At 37.3% G+C, this 20,948-nt stretch overlaps 1 protein-coding gene across 24 annotated transcripts in view; it reads left to right on the top strand.

Annotated features, from left to right (window-relative positions):
* Positions 1 to 20,948, top strand: part of SUGCT (succinyl-CoA:glutarate-CoA transferase) — a 749,025-nt gene that overhangs the window by 302,821 nt on the left and 425,256 nt on the right. The window contains exon 12 of one of the 24 annotated variants that reach the window (XM_070264355.1): positions 9,046 to 9,230. The exons of the other annotated variants lie outside the window; for them this stretch is intronic. Coding sequence (XP_070120456.1) covers positions 9,046 to 9,130 — 85 coding nt within the window. The 3' untranslated portion in view covers positions 9,131 to 9,230. Of the gene's footprint in view, positions 1 to 9,045; positions 9,231 to 20,948 lie in introns of those variants that run through there. 24 annotated transcript variants of the gene reach the window in all.

Below are 20,948 nucleotides of genomic sequence, written 5' to 3' on the forward strand. Positions count from 1 at the left end.
GTGGAAGATAGAAAACAACAAAAACAACAGCAAACAAACACATAGTTATAGAGAACAGATTACCAGATTTCCAGGTTACCAGAAGAGAAGGGGGTTAGGGGGAGGAGGAAAGAGATAAAGGGGCGCATGTGTACAGTGATAGATGGCAACTAGAATTTTGGTGGTGAACATGATATAGTCTACACAGAAGTCGAAACATAACGATGCACACCTGAAATTTATATAATGTTTTAAACCAGTGTTACCTCAATGAAGAAAAAAGGACACATGGGATGGGCCACCTACAGCTTCTGTAACTTTTGACGTCAGAGGACAAGAAAGGCTGAATAGAACTGTGGTTAACATAAGCTGAAACTTGAATTAGACTGCTCAGCTTTCAACACGTCCTGCCCTGTTAGTTGTAAGGTAATAGGCAAACTGTGTGACTTCTGTGCTTCAGATTTTTTCATTTGTAAATTGGGGATAATAATAATAATCCTTACCTGTAGACTTGTTGAGAGTTAAATGAGTGAAAACAGTAGAGGTAAAGCCCTTAGCAGGGGGCCTGGCACACGGCAAACACCTGATAAGCGTTACTTATTGCCGGGATCCAGCTGGGCAGCCGTATAGCGGTGCAGGAGTCAATTTCTTTTGGGTAACAGAGTTCTGTTGATGAAGTGTAAGTTTTTACTCATATTTGGCTGCTGGGTGACATGTTGATTCACAGTAAATAACCACAAAAACTCCTTTTTTTAAAAAAACCCAGCTGCTACTAAGTCTTATTTCTCTTTGTGCATTTATTATTTTTGGACTTAAATACATTTTTTATTAATTTTGTTTAAAATAAAATTGCTTCTGTTTAAAACAACTTGGTTTTGCTGTCTATCTACCAGCTTCTTGCTATGCACAAATCTGACCACCACGACCTCATCTTAGTCCTCATTTAGGTTCAACAACAGAAACTAACTTATTACCCAAGACTGAAATGAAACTCTCTGGGTGTTTCTTTGACTGGCTTCAAATTCACACAGTTATGTCATTAGCACACTACATTTTCCATCTCAACCACAAAGATATTTTGAACGACCTTGTTAGCGTTGGTGAAATCCAGGAGCGTTTTGTCCCTAGTATTTCCCTCACATACCTGTTTAGAACCCAATCAAAAAAGAAAATAAGATTGGCTTGGTATTATTTGACTTTAAGAAAACCTATTGGCTACTAATTCTTTCTATTTCCTTTTCTAAGTATTAAAAAGTTACTTTAAAATCTTCCATTGAGTAAATATATATTGAGCTGCCACTGTGCCATGCATCATTTTGAGTTCCAGGGTTACTTTTCCAAGATTCAACATCAAATGAACAACACCCAGTTTCCTCATATTAAAAAATGGGCAATAACGCTGCATCCTTGCAAGGCTGTTTCTGTGATTTAGCGAGATAATGTATGAAAGCACTAGCACAGTGCCGGAATGCAAAAGGTGCTCAATACGTCAGTTTTCTTTCTCAGGTTCCAGAGAGAGTAAACCCAAATAATTTATCAATCCATCGATTGATTGATCCATCAATACATTCATCCATATATGCATATATTCAACCACCTTTTATTGCTCACCTCCTCGTTTATTGAGATGGTATAGCGTGGGGAGAGGGTGGGAAAAGTGTGGACTCTGGAACTCATACCATCTGGGTTCTAATCCTGGTTCTGTCTCTTACTCACTGTGTGACCTCTCTGTGCTTCAGGCTCCTCATCTATCAAATGGGGACAATAATAGTATTTATGTTGTAGAGTTATTGTGAGTATTAAATGTGTAATCTATGTAAAGTGCTTAAAATGGTATCCAGCACACATGTATGCCATAGAAATGTCAGCTATGAAATGCAAGGCTACACCAGGGAACCAGCAGACTCATTTCCTGCCCTATGGTACTTACAGTTAGTGGCGGTCCCGATATTCTTTATGGAACTATGAGACTGCTTTATTCATCTTGGGTTTTCTTAAGGATTTGAAAAATTTTGCGTAAAAAAAGAACGTAATGAACATTTAGTTCTATTTATATCTTGCCAAATTGTTTTTGGAGTTTTGTTAATGTATATATGTAATTAGATATAATTATATGCACATACAATTGTGAGTTCTGTTTTTGCATTTGCTAAAGTATTTTTGTGTATATTGTATGAAGTATTTAGTGTATATTGGCTATATATTTACTTTAAATTGCTTATGTACTAACCTGTTGTATAAATATTCTGGCGGATACGAAGGCATCTTGCTGTTTTCTAGGCATTTAGGGTATTTTTACTTTTTTACCGCTATTAGAAGCTTTTGGTTTGAATATCACTGTACAAATGGCATCATTTAAACTGAATAAACGGATCCATAGTTCTTATTACTTCTTAACAGATTGTTTTCAAGAAAATTTGAGATAATTTGTAGCGCCTCAGTAATGTGTAACATTCATTTTTTTCACTTGTTATGGTATGTAATGATGCCTCAAATCATTTAACTCTCATTTGTTAAATTGTAAGTGAGGCTGAACAAGTTTCTCTGTGATGATTTAGTTTTATCTTTTCCCTTTGGACAAAATATTTGCTCCATTGATGAGTAGCCTAAGAATTGTTTAAATTCTTTATATGTGCCCTATTGAGGGATAGCCAAAGGATATAGGGTTTTTAGCTTATAGAAGAGGTGACTTGGGAGGAAGGGTGTGACTGCTGTTTTAAAATATCGAAGGAGGCTCTCAGGACTCAAGAAGGTCAATGGGAGGAAGTTTCCAGAGGCAGATTCTAGGATGGATGTGAACGGTTGTCTTCTAATGTTTGCAGCATTGGTTCTCACCTGGAAGGACTCTTGGGATCTCCATCAGGGAAAGGAAACTAGGGTGAGTGGGGCTAGGGAGGATGGAGAAAGGGCAGAAAGATTGGGAAACTGGAATTCTCATTTAGAGATTTCCAAATATGAGGTGAGTTGCTTTTGAAAGTGTTATCTTTCCTGGCAGAGCACGTCCTGTACTGTAATCCTACAAACACGGGTGGGATGACCACTCTTCTGGCTTTCAAGCGTTGGAGGAAGTTGCCAGTAAAATTCATTCCACCTCTGGGATTCTTTGAAATTAAAACAAAGCATTTTATAGCTTATAACCTATTTTCTTTATGCTATTTTCATGCTAGTATTTTGTGTACAGTGACAAAATAATGTTCTCTTTTTAAAGACTATTTATTCAAGGAAGATACCAGATAAGAAAATGTGTAAATTTGTGAAGCAGTAGATTTTTATAGTTCATTTGCAAATTTCCTCTGTTTAATGAGTTTAAATTAAATTCAGTAGAGAAATATTAAAAAGAGGGGTTTGAAGCAGGAAAATTAAGAAATTGCGGGCTTGCATTTCATGGTGTGTTGCTTTTCATTACTATATACTCGGATTTAGATTATACTTGATACAATGCTGATGGTCCAACTGTGTATTTTAAGTGATTAGAAGAGGTGGACCTCATAAATCACCAGTGATTCCTTTTAATCCAGTGTAGGACTAGAAGCAAGTAATGAAAAAATGTCTGTTGGTCAGGGGATAACAAGTTTAACTTGGCCAGGAAAAAGAATAAAAATTGTTATAAATGAGTGTCTTTTGAGCTCAAAATGACACCTGACTAGGAGTCTTCTAAGGAAACTTCTCCAAATTTCTTGAAAATAATACCCTTGAACTTCTGGGAAGATGGCGGTGGCAGTGGCAGCGTAGTGTGTGGATCTTCCAAAATTTCCACATAAAAGCAGACAATGTAAATTATAAATTAATATAAAAGGAACTTTTACACATTAATAAGAAAAAGGAAAACCCAATAGAAAATTGTCCAAAGAATATAATCAGACATTTTACAGGACAAGATATACAAATAACCAAAAGAATTAGTAATTGAGATGCCTTTTTTATTTTTGCCTACCAAATAGGGAGAAATCAAATCAAATGATAAAAATGATAATATCTAGTTTCTGTGAGTGAAACTGCTTATATAATGCATTTAACACATCTTCTTCTCACTGAGACCTTCTTAGGTGATCCTATTAAAAGGTGCCACTGCTCATGGAAGGGGTTTATTTTCTCCTTTATTTTTCTTCATAGCACTTCCACGAATAATATGGATTTTACTCATTCATCGCCTTCCCTAGGCAAATTCCGTGGCGATGAGGATGTTCGTCTTTTGTTCACTGCTGAAACCCCAGACAGTGCCTAGCACTTAGCAGGAACTCAACAAATACTTATTCAATGAATGAATATAAAAATGTTTTAAAATTTAAAGTATTTCCATTTCTAAGAACGAATCCTAAGGAAATAAGATCATGTATAGAAATTTAGCTGCAAGGATATTTATTGAAGCAATATTCACACACCTTAGGAAAATAAACCATAAATATCCAAATGCTAGAGGAGGTAACTATTTATTAACATGGACGTATGATTACCAAATTTTCAGTGGTTACAAAACATTGATCAATAGACGCTTGGGTTGCTTCCATGTTTTAGCTATTGTGAATGATACTGTTATGAACATGAGTGTCCAAATTATCTCTTTGAGACTCTGCTTTCAGTTCTTTTGAGTATATACTCAGAAGTGGAATTGCAAGGTCATAATTCCATTTTTAATTTTTTGAGGAGCCTTCGTACTGTTTTCCAGGTGGCTGTACCATTTTAAATTCCCACCAACAGAGCACAAGAGTTCCAATTTCTCCATATCCTCACCAACACTTGTTTTCCGTTTTTTCAATAGTAGCCATCCTAATGAGTGTGAAGTGGTATCCCATTGTAGTTTTGAGTTATATTTCCCTATGATTAGTGATGTTGGGCGTCTTTTCACGTGCTTTGGAGAAATGTCTATTTCCAAGTCCTTTGCCCGTTTTTGATCAGGGTTTTTGTTGTTGTTATTGAGTTTTTGTAGTTCTCTGTATATTCTAGATATTAATCCCTTATCAGATATATAATTTGCAAATATTTTCCCCCATTCTCTGGGTTGCCTTTTTACTCTGTGAATAGTGTCTTTTGATGTACAGATTTTTCAAATCTTCATGAAATCCAATTTGTCTACTTTTTCTTTTGCTTTCTTTGTATTTGGTGTCACAGCCCAGAAATCATTGCCAAATCCAATGTTGTGAAGCTTTTATTGTATGTTTTCTTCTAATATTTTTATTGTTTCAGGTCTTACATTTAGGTCCTGGTCCATTTGAATTAATTTTTATATATGGTGTTAGGTAAGAGTCCAACTTACCTGTTGAAAAAACTGTTCTTTTCCCCATTGAATGGTCTTGGCGTCCTTGTCAGAAATCATCTGACTGTAAAAGTGAGGGTTGATTTCTGGGCCCTCTATTCTTCCATTAGTCTTTATGTGTGTCTTTATACCAATACCACACTATTTTGATTATTGTAGCTTTGTAGTGAGTTTTGAAATCAGGAAGTGTGAGTCCTCCAGTTTTGTTCTTCCTTTTTGGGATTGTTTTGGCTATTTGGGGTCCCTTAAGATTTCATATGCATTTTAGAATGGGTTTCTCTATTTCTGCAAAAAGCGTAGTTGGGATTTCAATAGGAATTACATTGAATGTGTAGATCACTTTGAGTAATATTGACATTTTAACAATATTAAGTCTTCCAATCCATGAACATGGGCATGTTTTCATTTATTTATGTCTTCTTTAATTTCTCTCAGCAATGTTTTGTATTTTTATTCAGCATTAAAAAGGAAGAAAATTCAGGCTGGCTTAGTGGTGTAGCGGTTAAGTTTGCACACTCCGCTTCGGAGGCCCGGGGTTTGCAGGTTCAGATCTTGGGTGCAGACCTATGCACCACTTATCAAGCTGTGCTGTGGCAGGTGTCCTACATATAAAGAAGAGGAAGATGGGCAGGGATGTTTGCTCAGGGCTAATCTTCTTCAGAAAAAAAAAAGAAGGATTCAAATTCTGCAATATGCTACTACATGGGTAAACCTTGAAGACATTATGCTAAGTGAATTGTCAGTCACAAAAAGACAAATACTGTATGATTCCACTTACATGAGGTACTTAGAGTAGTCAACGTCATAGAGATGGAAAGTGTAATGGTGGTTGCCAGGGGCCGGGGGAAGGGGAGAATGGGGAATTATTTTTTAACAGATATAGAGTTTTCATTTTACAAGATGAAAAGAGTTATTGGAATGGATGGTGGTGATGGCTGCACAACATGTAAATGTATTTAATACCACTCAATGGGACACTTCAAAATGGTTAGGATGATACATTTTATGTTATGTGTATTTTAACACAATAGCAAAGGAAAAAAAACCCCATTGTGATCCTTTTTAAATGTTTAAAAATATATATTCATACAAAAATGCTAAAAGATATGTATAAACCAAAATTATTTCTGTGTGGTAAGGTTATAGTTGATTTTATTTTTTTTGTGTGCCTGTTGATATTTAAATATTCTTTATACAATAATTATGTATTGCTTTACGAGTAGTTCTTCACAAATACATCTCAATTCCAGAGGCTTAGTTTTAGTACGAGAAGCCCTGTTGTGAGGTGTCACTGGACCTTGGCCATGTGGTCAACTTTCCCATATCGTGTTTGCAATGATGCCACTTAGGCTGTATGGACGGTCACAGCAGTGCTGGTCAGGCCAAACCATTATATGACCCACTCTTCATTTAAAATCTGTACAAAATAGAATATGTTTCTGAACTGTGAATGATCATTGTGTATGGACCAGAATTGTTAATGTGGTAATAATTGGTGTGAATCTTAAGACATAGTGGCTACTCAGCCTAGTAAGTGTCTTGGCGTGTTTAAGAACAAGTTATATGAAAAGTCCTGAGCAACCCTGACCTAGAAGGCAGTGGCTGAATTCCCTGGATGGACTCTTACTCTGTCTTTTGTGTGGCCTGTGAATTGACATGCAGACAAAGGAGAGAGCTAGTGAATGCTAGGGGGGAAAAAGATAACTTTAACCATAATTTATCAGTAATATGTAGAGATAAATTCCTAAGAGGAAATAAGGTCTGAGGAAATTACAGGAAATATTAAATCTGTGGTTCTGTTTACGGTAGAAACGCCGACCAACAAATTCCAGCTGTTTCTCTGTGGGTTATAGAAGTGTCACAAGCCTGTTTATAGTTACTGCATTGTAGACTCTAGCCTGGATCTTATGAAAGCCCATTGGTTTGGTTTGGGTTTACTCAGATTTGTCCTAAGAGACATTTCCTATAGGCCCTGCATTTAGGGAATGCAGCCCTGTACCAAATTTTTGTTTCCAGAACTTCTATTCTAGTTTCTTCCCCCTCCCTGCCAACAGTTTACCGCCCCAGAAATGTTAGTATAGTTTTCTTTCTTTAGCATTTGTGTAGCAGTCACATGTACCATGGACTGTTCTAAACACCTTTAAAGTGTTAGTTCATTTAGTTCCTCATGACAAGCTTTTGAGCTAAACATTACTTTTTAAACCAATATGAAAAGCAAAAACCTTAAAGGACAAGAATCATAATTTGTCTACGTTAAAATTAATAGCTTCCGTATGAAAAGTAAATAAAGCTAAAAGACAAGCTATAGTCGAGGAGGAAAAATTTGAAATGCATATAACTGATAAAGGATTTGTATCTAGACTATGAAAATATTTATATAAGTCAATAAGAAAAGACAAACAGTTCAACTGAGAAATGGGTGAAAGATATGAAGAGGAAAGACACAAAAGGGAAAAAAATGTCTCATAGCCCATAAGCTTATGAAAAGATGTTTAGTTTCTCTAGTTGTGAGAAATGCAACTTAAGGTAACTATGAGATACCATTCAACCTCTATCAGATTGGCAAAACTTTAGTCTGACAATAGCTAAAGTTGGTGAGAATATGGAGCGTAGTAGAAGCAGAAATTGGCATCAAGCACTTTGGAGGAGAATTTGGCAAAATCTAATACAGGTAATGGTGTGCCTGCTTTATGACTCAGCAGTTCTACTTCTCTGTACATACCTTAGGGAATCATTCCTATTTGAATAAACAGGGAAATGCATGAGGTTCCATCAAAGCATTGTGTGTAGTAGTAAGAAACTGGAAACAGTGGACCATTAATAGTAGGAGAAAAGGTAAATTGTGGAATATTCACATAGGAATGTGCCCAGTGGATAAAATATGAATAAGCCAAATCTCTCTCTCTTCTCTATATAAATATGGACAGATCTTAAAATTAAAATGTCCAATAAGGAAAGCAAGTTGTAGCATAAAGTTTAAAAACATACAATATGACGCTTTGTATTGCTTATAGATTAATCCAAACAGCACATACTTATGTAATATAAGTAGAATAACGTGAACAGAGAGATGCACATGAACTTTAGGTTGGTGGTTACTTCTGAGGTGAGGGAAAAAGGAAATAAGGTCGAGGAGTGGTACGAAAGAGGCCTCACTTGTGTTTGTAACATTTTGCTCCTGAAAGCTAGGATGCAAATATGCTGTGATATTAACATCTTAACAAGGTGGGTGGGTGAGGGGACAGAAGTATTTATATTATTTTCTTTTCTATAGTTTTCTATGCCTACACTTTTTGGCATGTTTGAAATATTTCACAAGAGTAAAATTAAAAATAAATTTAATAATTTAAAAACTAACTCTAGTGGGTAATATTCCTGAATTTTCTTTTAAAAATCTTTGTGAAGCATTGCCATGATATTAAGAGAAACTCTTCCCGAATCTTTTATGTGATGTGGACAGCATGTCTTTCCAAAGTTGTATTCAGATCTTACTGGCTTACAGTATAATGTATTTTGCAATTCTCCATTGTTTTTGTTAAGTTTCTGCAAGATATTTCTTTGGCTTTCTAGGTTTTTCACAAAATTATTTGAAGTTTAAAGGCACAGCATTCTGGGTCTAGTCTTCTGTATATCAAGACGGTTGTGTGTTAAGAGATCTTTCTCCCCGCTATCTTGGAGAGCCATCCTTATCGTCTAAAAGAGAAATCCACAAATGTAGTTACATTTGTTTGTGTAAGGGGATGGAACGAATGTGTGCAAATTTTGAAAAGATTATGGGTTTTTGGTATACAAATATCGATACTTATTTTCAGGAGACTGTGGTTGGCAGATCAACAACTCTACCATAGAGACGACATAGCAACAAGGCAGGTATACCTCTTATGCATAAATATGTGAAAATATCTTGCAAATTGGTTCATGTTTTCAATTATATGAGCAAGTCATTGTGTGAATTGAAGAATGCTTTTGTAACATAAAGTCACATGTTCTAATATGTTACATTTGGATTTTCACATAAAACCTCTCTGAAAAGACAACTGAGTAGACCCCCAAAATAACCTACATTTTTGGAGTCCTGAAATTTTATGTGGGAAAATGATTGAGAGGATTCAAAGATTTAGAGTCTTACCACAGAGTCTCCATATATAGTTTATCCTTAAATACTTTTCTGTTCTGACGCAAAAGTGGGGAAAAATTCATGAAACCAAGAGGGATATGCTTTCACTTTTGCCACAAACTTTGTCCTATTCCCCTTCAAGGAACTCTGACAATTATGTCTTTGAGCATCTCACAAAGTCTAGCAGGATATAAGGGTAAAAGAAACCTTTTATTTGCTCCAAGTTGCTGTCATTGACTTTTAAGTCACCAGATTTTGTCCGGGGGCATCTGGGGGCCGCTTAGAGAAATGAGGCCTCATCCAGATATGGACGCAGCGTGACCCCCAAGCTGGCATTCTCTTTCGTCAGTGGTGGCAATTGAGACTTTGGACTTAGTCTTAACCATTAGGATGAGACAAAAAGATAAGATCTTTAAGCTCGGTGGCCTCTCCACAAGCTATATTTATGGTACCTCTCTAAATTGCTTCAACTCTCTTCATTGTTAACCTGGTAAAATGTGTCTGCTCTATTTTTCCCCACCTAGCTTGAAATCTCTGCCTTGTCACTCCCTGCTAAGGGATCTCCAAGTGTAATGAAGACCTATCCCCTATAGGCTCCAATACAAACACTGATATTTTCTAGAAAAAGAAAGAAGCAGGAATGAAGTGACACATGAATTTATTTTAGAAGTCCCGGAAGCTTAGATATTTTATGTTTAAAATTTTTTTAATATTTTTTTATTGAGGTATAATTGACATACGACATTGTGTTAGTTTTAGGTGTACAACATAATGATTTGATATATGTATATATATGCTAATGCTATGTTTGTTGGGTTTTTTTTTTTGGTGAGGAAGATTAGCCCTGAGCTAACGTTTGTGCCAATCTTCCTCTATTTGGTACGCAGGAGGCCTCCATATCATGGCCCATGAGTGGAGTAGATCCATGCCTGGGATCTGAACCTGCAAACCTGGGCTGCCAAAGTGGAGCATGTGAAACTTTAACTACCCGCCCATGGGGCCAGCCACTGCTTACACATTTGTGTGTGTGTGTGTGTGTGTGAGGAAGATTGGCCCTGAGCTAACATCTGTTGCCAATCTTCCTCTTTTTGCTTGTTGCTTGAGGAAGATTGTCACTGAGCTAACGTCTGTGCTAATCTTCCTCTATTTTATGTGGGATTCTGCCACAATGTGGTTTGACAAGCAGTACTAGGTCTGTGCCCGGGGTCCAACCTGTGAACCCCAGGCCACTGAAGCTGAGTGTGTGAACTTAACCATTACGCCACAGGGCTGGCCCTGTACTTATGCTTTTATAACCAAGTAATATCTGAGAGATGATCAGCAATAAACAGGACCTGCTATGTAAATTGTCAATTCCTATGTAAATTCCTTCCTTGGATTTGCAATTATAAACATATTTTTTATTGTGTTTATTTTTACTATAAGTGATACTACTACTAAGTAAATACCATTTCTTGGGTACTTACTATATGCTGGGTGCTATGCTAAGCAATGTACCTAATTACTACTTAAAATAGATGAGAAAATTGGAGCTCAGAGAAGTTAACTTACCTATAGTCATAAAGCTAGGTGAGGTTAGGATTAAAAGTCAGGCTTGTCTTTTCAATACTTTTACTTGTTGATTTACTTGTTGGTTATCTTTTATAAAGGGCAGCAGTATGTAGTGAGATGAGTTCTGAATGCAGATAATTTGTCCTTTCTCATAGAGTTCTTAAAAGGATCAGATTGGAAAATGGTGGCCAATATTATGAGACATTATGGGACCATAGGGTTGATCAGTGGTCAATGGGAAAGAAGTCAGGAATAGATGAAGCCTAGGCAACTCACTCAGTACAGAATTGACCTCCCTCTCCCCACCAACTCTGGGGGCAAACAGTAGCTCAACTGTCAATGGCCTAACGATGGCACCATGTGTTAGATTTGATTGGGGTGATGCTGACTTCTCACAGGTCTACCCTATTGAATGAGCATAGAGAAGGACCAGTTCAAGACCCCATCGGCTGATAGAGTTGAGCCTTCCGATTCATGTACTTCCCTACTCTACTTCTCTATGACTTTGTTTCCTTAATCATGAGAATCATCAGACTCACTTCCTAGGATTATAAGGACTAGAAAGAATATATGCAAACTATTTCTTGTGGTGCCTACTATATAAAAGGCTCTTGTTAACAGTAGCACCAAGAAGCTGGACTTGAATTACTCCTTTTTAAGCCCTCTCTGGGACCGGTCTTCAGCAGCACGTCACTCACAGAGCTTTGTTTGGTCTGTTCTCCTGGACTTCAATGCTCAGAGTTAAGCAGTAGAAAGTGGTGGTTAACACATGGGCTTTGGACCCAGAATAGACTTCCAGCTTGGCTACTTAATGTTGATATAACTTAAAAAGGTTACTTAAACTCTCTAAACCTTGATTTACTGATCTTTAAAATGAACGTAATGATGGTACTTACCTCACAGAATTGTGAGAATTAAATAAAATAATGCATGTAAATAGCTTAGCATAGAGCCTTGTACTTGGTAAATGCTTAATAAGTGGTTTCTTTGATTTGAAGACTTGTGAATGTTATTAATTGATATTTTTATTGAGGTCACATGGATAGGAGGTGCCAGGACTGGCTCAAATCCGAATCTACTCATATCTCGTGCCTTTTCTTTAGCATACTTCCTGTGTTTGAATACTTCCAGTAACTGGACTGCCAGTGTGTTCTCTATTACTAAAAATATGTTTAATATGCTTAATATGATGATTTTGTAGGATCATAGAAAACAATGGATGATTTTTAAGGTCCTTTGAATTCCTGAGATCTTATGATTCTCTGGATAACATAGGCAGTCTCTAAATTGAAACATTATGCTTTAAGCATTTGTTTGCAAGTTAGTTGTTGGGAACATGAAATTTATTTTCCATAAGACGTACTTCTATACAGAATTTAGAGATCAGTGTAGAAGAAGAAAGAAGAAGAGGAGATGCTGTGATATTACATTTAAACCTAAGAGCCTCAAACTGTCTTCCTTCTCCCAATCTCAGTGTCTAAATAAACCTAATCTCAGCAAGGTTTTAGGGGAAAGTAATTCACCCCAGTAATTCATGCTAATGTGATTGAGACCTTCTTATTCTTCCCAAATAGTCGTATATTTTATTCATTCAGCAAGTATTGAGCACCAACTATGTTATAAGTTATGGGGATATAACAGTCAATAAACAGTATGTTTCTCTAGTGTAAGAGAAGATAGTGATCCTGGAGGAGACAGTTGGACAGATTTGAGACGTATCTAAAATTCACGATTTATTGAAAAGAGGAAGACTGGAGGCAGTAAGGTTTTAATCAACTATTGCCATAGTCCAGGTGTGAAGAATCCATGGCCTGAACTGTGATATTAACAGTGGGAAGTGAGGAATAAAACTTAACTTTTGAAAAGTTGATTCTACAGGACAATTAGGCATAGGTTCTAAGAAATGATGAAAAGAAAAGAGTTCCAGGTTTAGCCAAGGGTGTGAGTTCAGGCAAAGGAAGAGTACGAGTTTTCTGGGGGAAATGGCAATCTTAGTCGTCCATGAGCACGTTGTGTTTATGGGGATGATAGTGCACCTGAGTGGAGATATCCCATGCTAACTACGAAAAGAGAGCTGGGAAAAGTCAGAGCTAGAAATATGGCTTTGGCTGTCATCTGCATAGAGATGACAGGATTATTTAGGTGAGTAAAAGAGAGCAAAGAATATTGGGACTAGGATCAAAAAGTAAAAGAATTAATAGAAGGAACAGAAATGGGCAAAGAAGTATTAAAAATCCAAGAAGGTATGGAAACATAGGACCTAAAGATAGGATAGTCAACAGTGCTGAACACTGCACAGAGAGCAGGTAGGATGAGGACTATGAAAGGAATATGGGATTTGACAAGTGGTCACTGGAGAACCTTGGAAATTGAGTAAGAATAAGCATTGGTGACCAAGTCAGATTTCAGAGGCTCAAGGAGTAACGGATTGGAAACCGATGAATAGGATAATAACAAAAAGGGGTAAGAATGTCAAGAAAACTTTTTTTCAAGTGAAAATTTGTTTATGATTGACAATAATATGGGAGATATTGATAGAGAGGCACATTTAAGATGCATCAGAGGAAGAGAGTATGTTGCCTCCTGTCCAGTTTCTTTACCTTTAGTTGCATATATATCCTTCCAATCTTTATATCAATGCTGATTATGTCAGTCCCTGCTGAAAGACCTCTCTGGGTTCCTCATTGCCAGCAGAAATTCAATATCCTTAGCTTAGCAGACAGATGCCTTGCACTCTGGTTCTAACCTCCCTTTCCCATTTCATCGTTTGCCACGCAGGGGATGGGAGATTTCAGATTCTTTCCAGGTTGGGTCTTTGTACACATTGCTCTCTCTGCCTGGAAGATCCTTCTTCCTATCTTTCACATGGAAAATTCTAACATCCTTCAACACCTGGCTCAGATGTCACCTTGGTTTTGAACTCTTCCCTGACTCCCCAGGTCCAGTTCAAGTCTCTCTCTTTGGTGCTTCAACTGTAAGTTGTCAATTTGTTTTCCTGTCTCAGGACCCTGCACTGTAATTCATCAGTTTCCACAGCTGTGTTCTCCATTAGACAATGTGATCCCTGAATACAAGGACTGTCTTTTTTATTGTTGTAATCCCCATGACTGGCACAAAACAAACTCTTGCTAAAAGCATCAGGAATGAATGAGTGAGTATTAATGTAAGGAGATATATCTTGAGGTATGTAGGATGGTAGTGAAGAAGCTTCTTAGTGCTAAGTGAAATAAACCAGAAACAGAAATACAAATACGGCATGATCTCACTTATGTGTGGAATCTAAAAACGACCCACCCCTAGAAGCACAATATAGAATGGTGGTTCCCAGCGGCTAGGGTGTGGGGGAAATGGGGAGATCTTTTTCAAAGGGTACAAACTTTCAGTTATAAGATGAGTAAGTTCTGAGAATGTAATGTATTTCATGCTGATTATAGATAATAATACTGTATTGTACCCTTAAAATTTGCTAAGAGAGCAAATCTTGTGTTCTCACCACACATACACAAAAATGGTAACTGTGGGGTGATGAATGTGTTAATTAACTTGATTATGGTAATTATTTTACAATGTATATGTATATTAAGTTATCACATTGCACTCCTTAAAAAATTAAATTGTACACACTAAATATATATGATTTTTATCAATCATACCTCAAACAATTTTGGAGAAAACAAGCTATATGAATTTGAGCAAGTTAATTCCTCCAAACCTGAGTTTCCTATTGGTCAAATGAGGGTAATATTTACCTTATGATGTGCTTGTGAGGATAAAACCTACAAAATATAGACCAAACAATTTAATGACCAGCATTTAATTACCATCAATGTTACAATTAGCTCCAACTCCCACGTTCATGGCCCAGATCTCTTAGTTTCTCTCTGGTCTTGGATTTGGCTGCAACTTTAATCCATTCTCTTAAGAGAAGAGTTTTTTGCTTATTTTTTTAAGTCAAATTTTGACTTTAAGAAATTTAAACTGAAGTCTGTCTTTATGCAGCAGTGTTTCATCTACCTAAATGGTGCTATCTGATTAATAATACCCCTTTTGGCATCAAATAAATTCAACAAAAATCTAGAATTAAATATATGGGTTGATTTAGTAAGTTCACAATTAAGTCTGAATTGTTTTATAAGTCTCCAAATAACTTTCCAGAGGAGGCTGTAGCTTTGAGACTCACTAGGCTGAATCTAAGGACACCCTTCTTGTCTTATCTTCAGCATTGTATTGCCCTGAGTGATTTAGATCAGCTCCTTCTCTTTTTTTTAGCAGAATTTTTGTGGTTAATAAAAACATGCACTTACGGCTTTTTTGTGTAGATAAAGGAAGAGATTCCACATCAGATTTAGATCAAGAGATAGATTTTCAGAAGAAAATGATGGATGTGTCCTCTGGGAACAGCGGAATGCAGTGATGTTCTGTCTCTGACTGATTGAGTTTAAGGCATGTGTGAACACTTCCACGCCCACACCCACGCAGAGACACAAACAGTGGTCACAACTGCAGCTCCAGACGCTGCCTCTCTCCTCTGTCTCATTTCCAAAGTGCATCCGTTGTTTTCCATAACATGAAATAAATCCCTCTCTTTCGCCCAGTGGTGAAAAGCTTATATAAATACTAAAACTTCCACTATTCCCCTGAGTTTTCTGTTGGCAAGCCTGCAACTATGTGTTTGTTTGGATATTAACATGCATTTTCTGTGCAAATCTTTCAGGCCACTTGGGTGAATCCAGTGGTGATAAATTCACTTGTCTTGAAAATTTATCAGACTAACTATTGTAGCACTCTGTTTATGAAAACCTAAATAATTGACATCCTGATTGAAAAACCTCCAGGTTCAAAGTATCTCTTTTATTCTTTCAGCATATATCAGTCTGGGGATATATAGAATCAATCAATCTATCTATCTATCTTAGGAAGTCTTAGCCAAGAGATGACTTTAACAGTCATTGGAAAGAAAATACGGATGTGAAGAATCGATTAATGCAAGACATTGAAACTTTCATTGTGGTGTTTCCATGAAAGAATATTTTTTGACATTTAGAAGTGAAGTATATTATTGTGTCCTAAGTAGGGATAGTTAACATTACTGGGCTCTAGTTAAAATGTATAATGAAAACTCTTTATTCATCATAATGGAGAGAAAAGGGAAGGCATTATATTTAAAGAAAATAATCAGAGATGGTGTCAAGATGGTGGTGTATATGGACTCTGAACTCACCTCTTCCCACGGACACAACAAATTTACAACTACTCTTGGAACAATTACCCCTGAGAGAGAATTGAAAACTAGGAAAAAAAAAAAACCCACAACAAGGTCCTGTGCTGACTGAGGTGGAAGAGTCAGAAATTCCCTTCTGGAGAGAAAAAAGCCACCTTTGAGTTGCGGTGCCTCACAGCTGGCTTGGAGTAATCCTAAGTTATGAAGCCTTCCCTGGAGGAGTGGGAGATCTGACTGGGGGTGCATTACTGCTATATGCAGGTTTTGGACTCAGCACAACCGAGACAAGTGTCATAATATCTGACTTTGCTGGCTATTAACTACAACAGAGAATACACCCTGAAAAGCTATTTGACATAATGGAAAAGAAAAAAAAGCCTGGCCTTCAAGGACCCAAACACAAATTCACCAGTTTCGGAAAGCAACCTAATATCACCAGAAAGGAAGGTGACAGTCCTTTGGTGAAAAGAAACTCACTTGATAGACTCCAGGTACATCTTAGTGATAGGTGAGACCTCTCTAGGGACTTAGACAGTGGTGGTAGCCATTATTGTGACCTAGTACAGGTGTGCTGACACAGACAGTGGCAGATGCCATTGGAGTTCTCCCCCTGGCCTGTTAGCACAGGGGTCTGCCCCACCCACTAAAGCAGGGCAGGTAGCCTGCCCTAGGGACTGGTTCCCCCCGACAGCAGTCCCTCAGGCAACTTGCGACCCCCATAGGTGGGGTGCCTGGAGGCTCTGCAGCTGGGTGAATGGGTCTGCCTCTTGGGGGCAGGATGTGTGCAAGCGGGGTGCCTGCATTGGTTGATTCTGTGGAACCTCTGCAGTGGGGCGACTGGGTCTGCTTCAGTGGGTTGGGGTGCATGCACAGGGCAGGATTGTGTTTTTGGGGTATGTGGCCTTGCAGGCAGTGGGGCTTGTAAGCTGCAGCAGATTTGTGCTTCTCAAACAGCCACATAGGGGATTGGCCTCACATTCCAAAGCCTAAAACTATTGAATGGTCCTATGCCTGGGGCTGGCGCTCTCAGCTGCAATACTGAGAGAGCTGACAACAGCCTTGTGGGCTGGAGGGCTACAGCAACTATAACTCCCTGAGCCTAGCAACCAGCCCACTGGGGGCCTACTCACTTAACAGAAAAACTGCAATAGGAATGTGCTGTTAGACCTTGGACCCAACTGTGCTGGGGCTTCTCATGCCTGATAAAGTGTCTGAAGAGTTCATAGCAGCCACACACAACCTAGCATTACAACCAGCTGGCCGGAGGGACAGCCTAGCCTTGCTGGGCACTTGCAGCAAGAGTGACTCAGCCACAACAGAAGGATAAATTTAGCCCACACAGGGGACACTCCTGGAACATTTGGAACTGGTGAAAAGAGGGAAGCACACTGGGCCTCATAAGGCATTTCTTAAATAAGGCCACCTCTCCAAGATCAGGAGATGGAGCTGACCTACCTAACACATAGATATAAGCACAGAGAAAGAGGAAAAATGGGGAGACAAAGGAGTAATTTCGGAGTAAGGGAACAGGACAAAAACCCAGAAAAAGAAGTAAAGGAAGCAGAGATAAACAATCTACCTGACAAAGAATACAAACTAAGAGTCATAAGAATGCTCACTGATCTTGGGAGAAGAATAGATGAACTCAGTGAGAACTTCAACAAAGAATTGGAAAATATAAAAAAGAACCAATCAGAAATGAAGACTACAATACTGGAATTGAAAAATTCACTAGAGGCACTCAATAGCAGAGCAGATGGTACAGAAGAACAGATCAGTGAGCTGGACGAAAGACTGGATGAAATCATCCAAGCTGAACAGATAAAAAAAAAAGAATTAAAAAGAAGAAGAACAGTCCAATGGACCTCTGGGACAATATCAAGCACACTAACATTTGTATTATAGGTGTTCCAGAAGGAGAAGAGAGAGACAAAGGGACAGAGAATCTATTTAAAGAATTAATAGCTGAAAACTTTCCTAACCTGAAGAAGGAAACAGACATCTAGGTACAGGAAGCACAGAGAACACAAAACATGATAAACTGAAAGAGCCCCACACCAATACACATTATAATTAAAATGTCAAGAATTAAAGATAAAAAGAGAATTCTAAAAGCTGCAAGAGAAAGGCAACAAGTGACATACAAAGGAAACCCCATAAGGCTATTAGCTGACTTCTCAGCAGAAACCTTACAGGCTAGAAGGGAGTGGCATGACATATTTAAAGTGCTGAAAGGAAAAAACCTATGGCCAAGGATACTTTACCAGGCAAGGTTATCATTCAGAATGGACGAAGAGATAAAGAGCTTTCCAGACAAGCAAGAACTAAAGGAGTTTATCACAAAGAAACAAGCCTTACAAGAAATGCTAAAGGGACTATTTAAGTGAAAAAGAAAAGACCGCAAATAGGAATAAGAAAATTATCACACAAAAAAAGCAATAAGATCACTGGTAAAGGCAAATATATGGTAAAGGTAGCAGATCAACCACCTATGAAGGTCAAAAGACAAAAGTACTAAAATTTTATCTATTTCTATGATAAGAGGGTAATGGATGCACACACACACAAAACGAGGTTATAAATGAGATCAAAAACATAAAATATAGGAAGAGGAGCGTAAAAAGTAGAGCTTTTAGCAGGAGGTGAAACTAAAGAGACTATCAACTTAATATAGATTGCTATATACGTAGGTTATTATATATGAACCTCATGATAATCACAAACCAGAAACCTATAATAAATATGCAAAAAATTAAGAGAAAGGAGCCCAAACATAATACTACAGGAAGCCATAAAACCACAAGGGAAGAGAGCAAAAGAAGAAGAAAGGAACGGAGAAGAACTACTAAAACACCCAGAAAAAAAGTAACAAAATGACAATAAGTATATGATTATCAATGGCTACTTTAAATGTCAGTGGAATAAATGCTCTAATCAAAAGACATAGAATTGCTGGTTGGATAAAAAAACAAGATCCATATTTATGCTTCATACAAGAGACACACTTTAGACCTAAAGACACTCACAAACTGAAAGTAAAGGGATGGAAAAGGATACTCCATGCAAATGGCAAAGAAAACAAAGCTGGGGTAGCAATACTTACACAAAATAGACTTTAAAAAAAAAGTGTAACAAGAGACAAAGGTCACTACATAATGATAATGGGAACAGTCCAACAAGAGGATATAACACTTGTAAATATCTACACACCCAACATAGGAGCACCTAAATATATAAAGTAATTAATAGACATAAAAGGAGAAATAGATAGCAACACAACAATAGTAAGGGACTTTAACACTCCACTTACACCAATGGATAGATGATCCAAACAGAAGATAAATAAGGAAACATTGGCCTGAAATGACACATTAGACCAGATGGACTTCGATATATACAGAACATTCTATCCAAAAACCACAGAATACATATTCTTTTCAAATGCACATGGAACATTCTCCAGGGTAGAGCACATATTAGGCCACAAAAGAAGTCTCAATAAATTTAAGTAGATTGAAATAATACCAAGTATCTTTTCTGACCACAACAGTATGAAATTAGAAATCAACTATGGGAAGAAAATCGGAAAAGCCACAAGTATGCTGAAATTAAACAAAATGCTACTGAAGAATGATTGAGTCAATGAAGAAATCAAAGGAGAAATAAAAAAATACCTGGAGACAAATCAAAATGAAAATATGACATGCCACAATTTATGGGATACAGCAGAAGTGGTTCTAAGAGGGAAGTTTATGGCAATACAGGCTTACATCAACAAACAAGAAAAATGCAAAATAAACAATCGTACAGTGCACCTAAAGGAACTAGAAAAAGAAGAATAAAGCTCAAAATCAGTAGAAGGAAGAAAATAAGATATCAGAGCAGAAATAAATGAAATAGAGACTAAAAAAAAAAAAACAGAAAAAAGAAGACTAAAACTAAGAGCTTGTTCTTTGAAAAGATAAACAAAATTGACAAACGTTTAGCTAAACTCACGAAGAAAAAAAAAGAAGCCTCAAATAAATAAAATCAGAAATGAAAGAGAAGAAATTGCAACAGTCACCTCAGAAATACCAAAGATTATAAGAGAATACTATGAGCAGCTATATGACAACAAATTGGATAATCTGGAAGAAATGGATAACCTCTTAGCATCACCATCTTCCAAAAGTGAATCAAGAAGAAATAGAGAATTTGAATAGACCAATCATCAGTAATGAAGTCAAAACAGTAATCAAAAACCTCCCCCAAAATAAAAGTCCAGGATCAGATGGCTTTCCTGGGGAGTTCCACCAAACATTCAAAGAAAACTTAATGCCTATCCTCCTCAAACTCTTCCAAAAAATTGAAGAGGACGAGAAGCTCCTAACTCATTCTATGAAGCCAATATTACCCTGATACCAAGATCAGGCAAGGACAACACAAAAAAAAGACAATTACAGGCCAATATCACTGATGAACATCAATGCAAAAATCCTCAAAAAAATACTAGGAAACTGAATATAACAATACATTAAAATGATCATATACCATGATCAAGTGGGATTTATTCCAGGGATGCAGGAATGGTTCAACGTCCACAAATCAATCAACGTGGTGTACTACGTTAACAAAACGAAGGGTAAAAACCACATGATCATCTCAATAGATGCAGAGAAAGCACTTGACAAGATACAGCATCCATTTATGATAAGAAACTTTGAATAAAATGGGTATAGAAGGAAAGTACCTCGACATAGTAAAGGGCATATATGACAAACCCACAGCCATCATCATACTCAATGGGGAAAAACTGAAAGCTATCTCTTTAAGAACAGGAACCAGAC

The sequence above is a fragment of the Equus caballus genome, chromosome 4 (genome assembly GCF_041296265.1).
Source record: "Equus caballus isolate H_3958 breed thoroughbred chromosome 4, TB-T2T, whole genome shotgun sequence".
NCBI classification, from domain to species: Eukaryota; Metazoa; Chordata; class Mammalia; order Perissodactyla; family Equidae; genus Equus; species Equus caballus.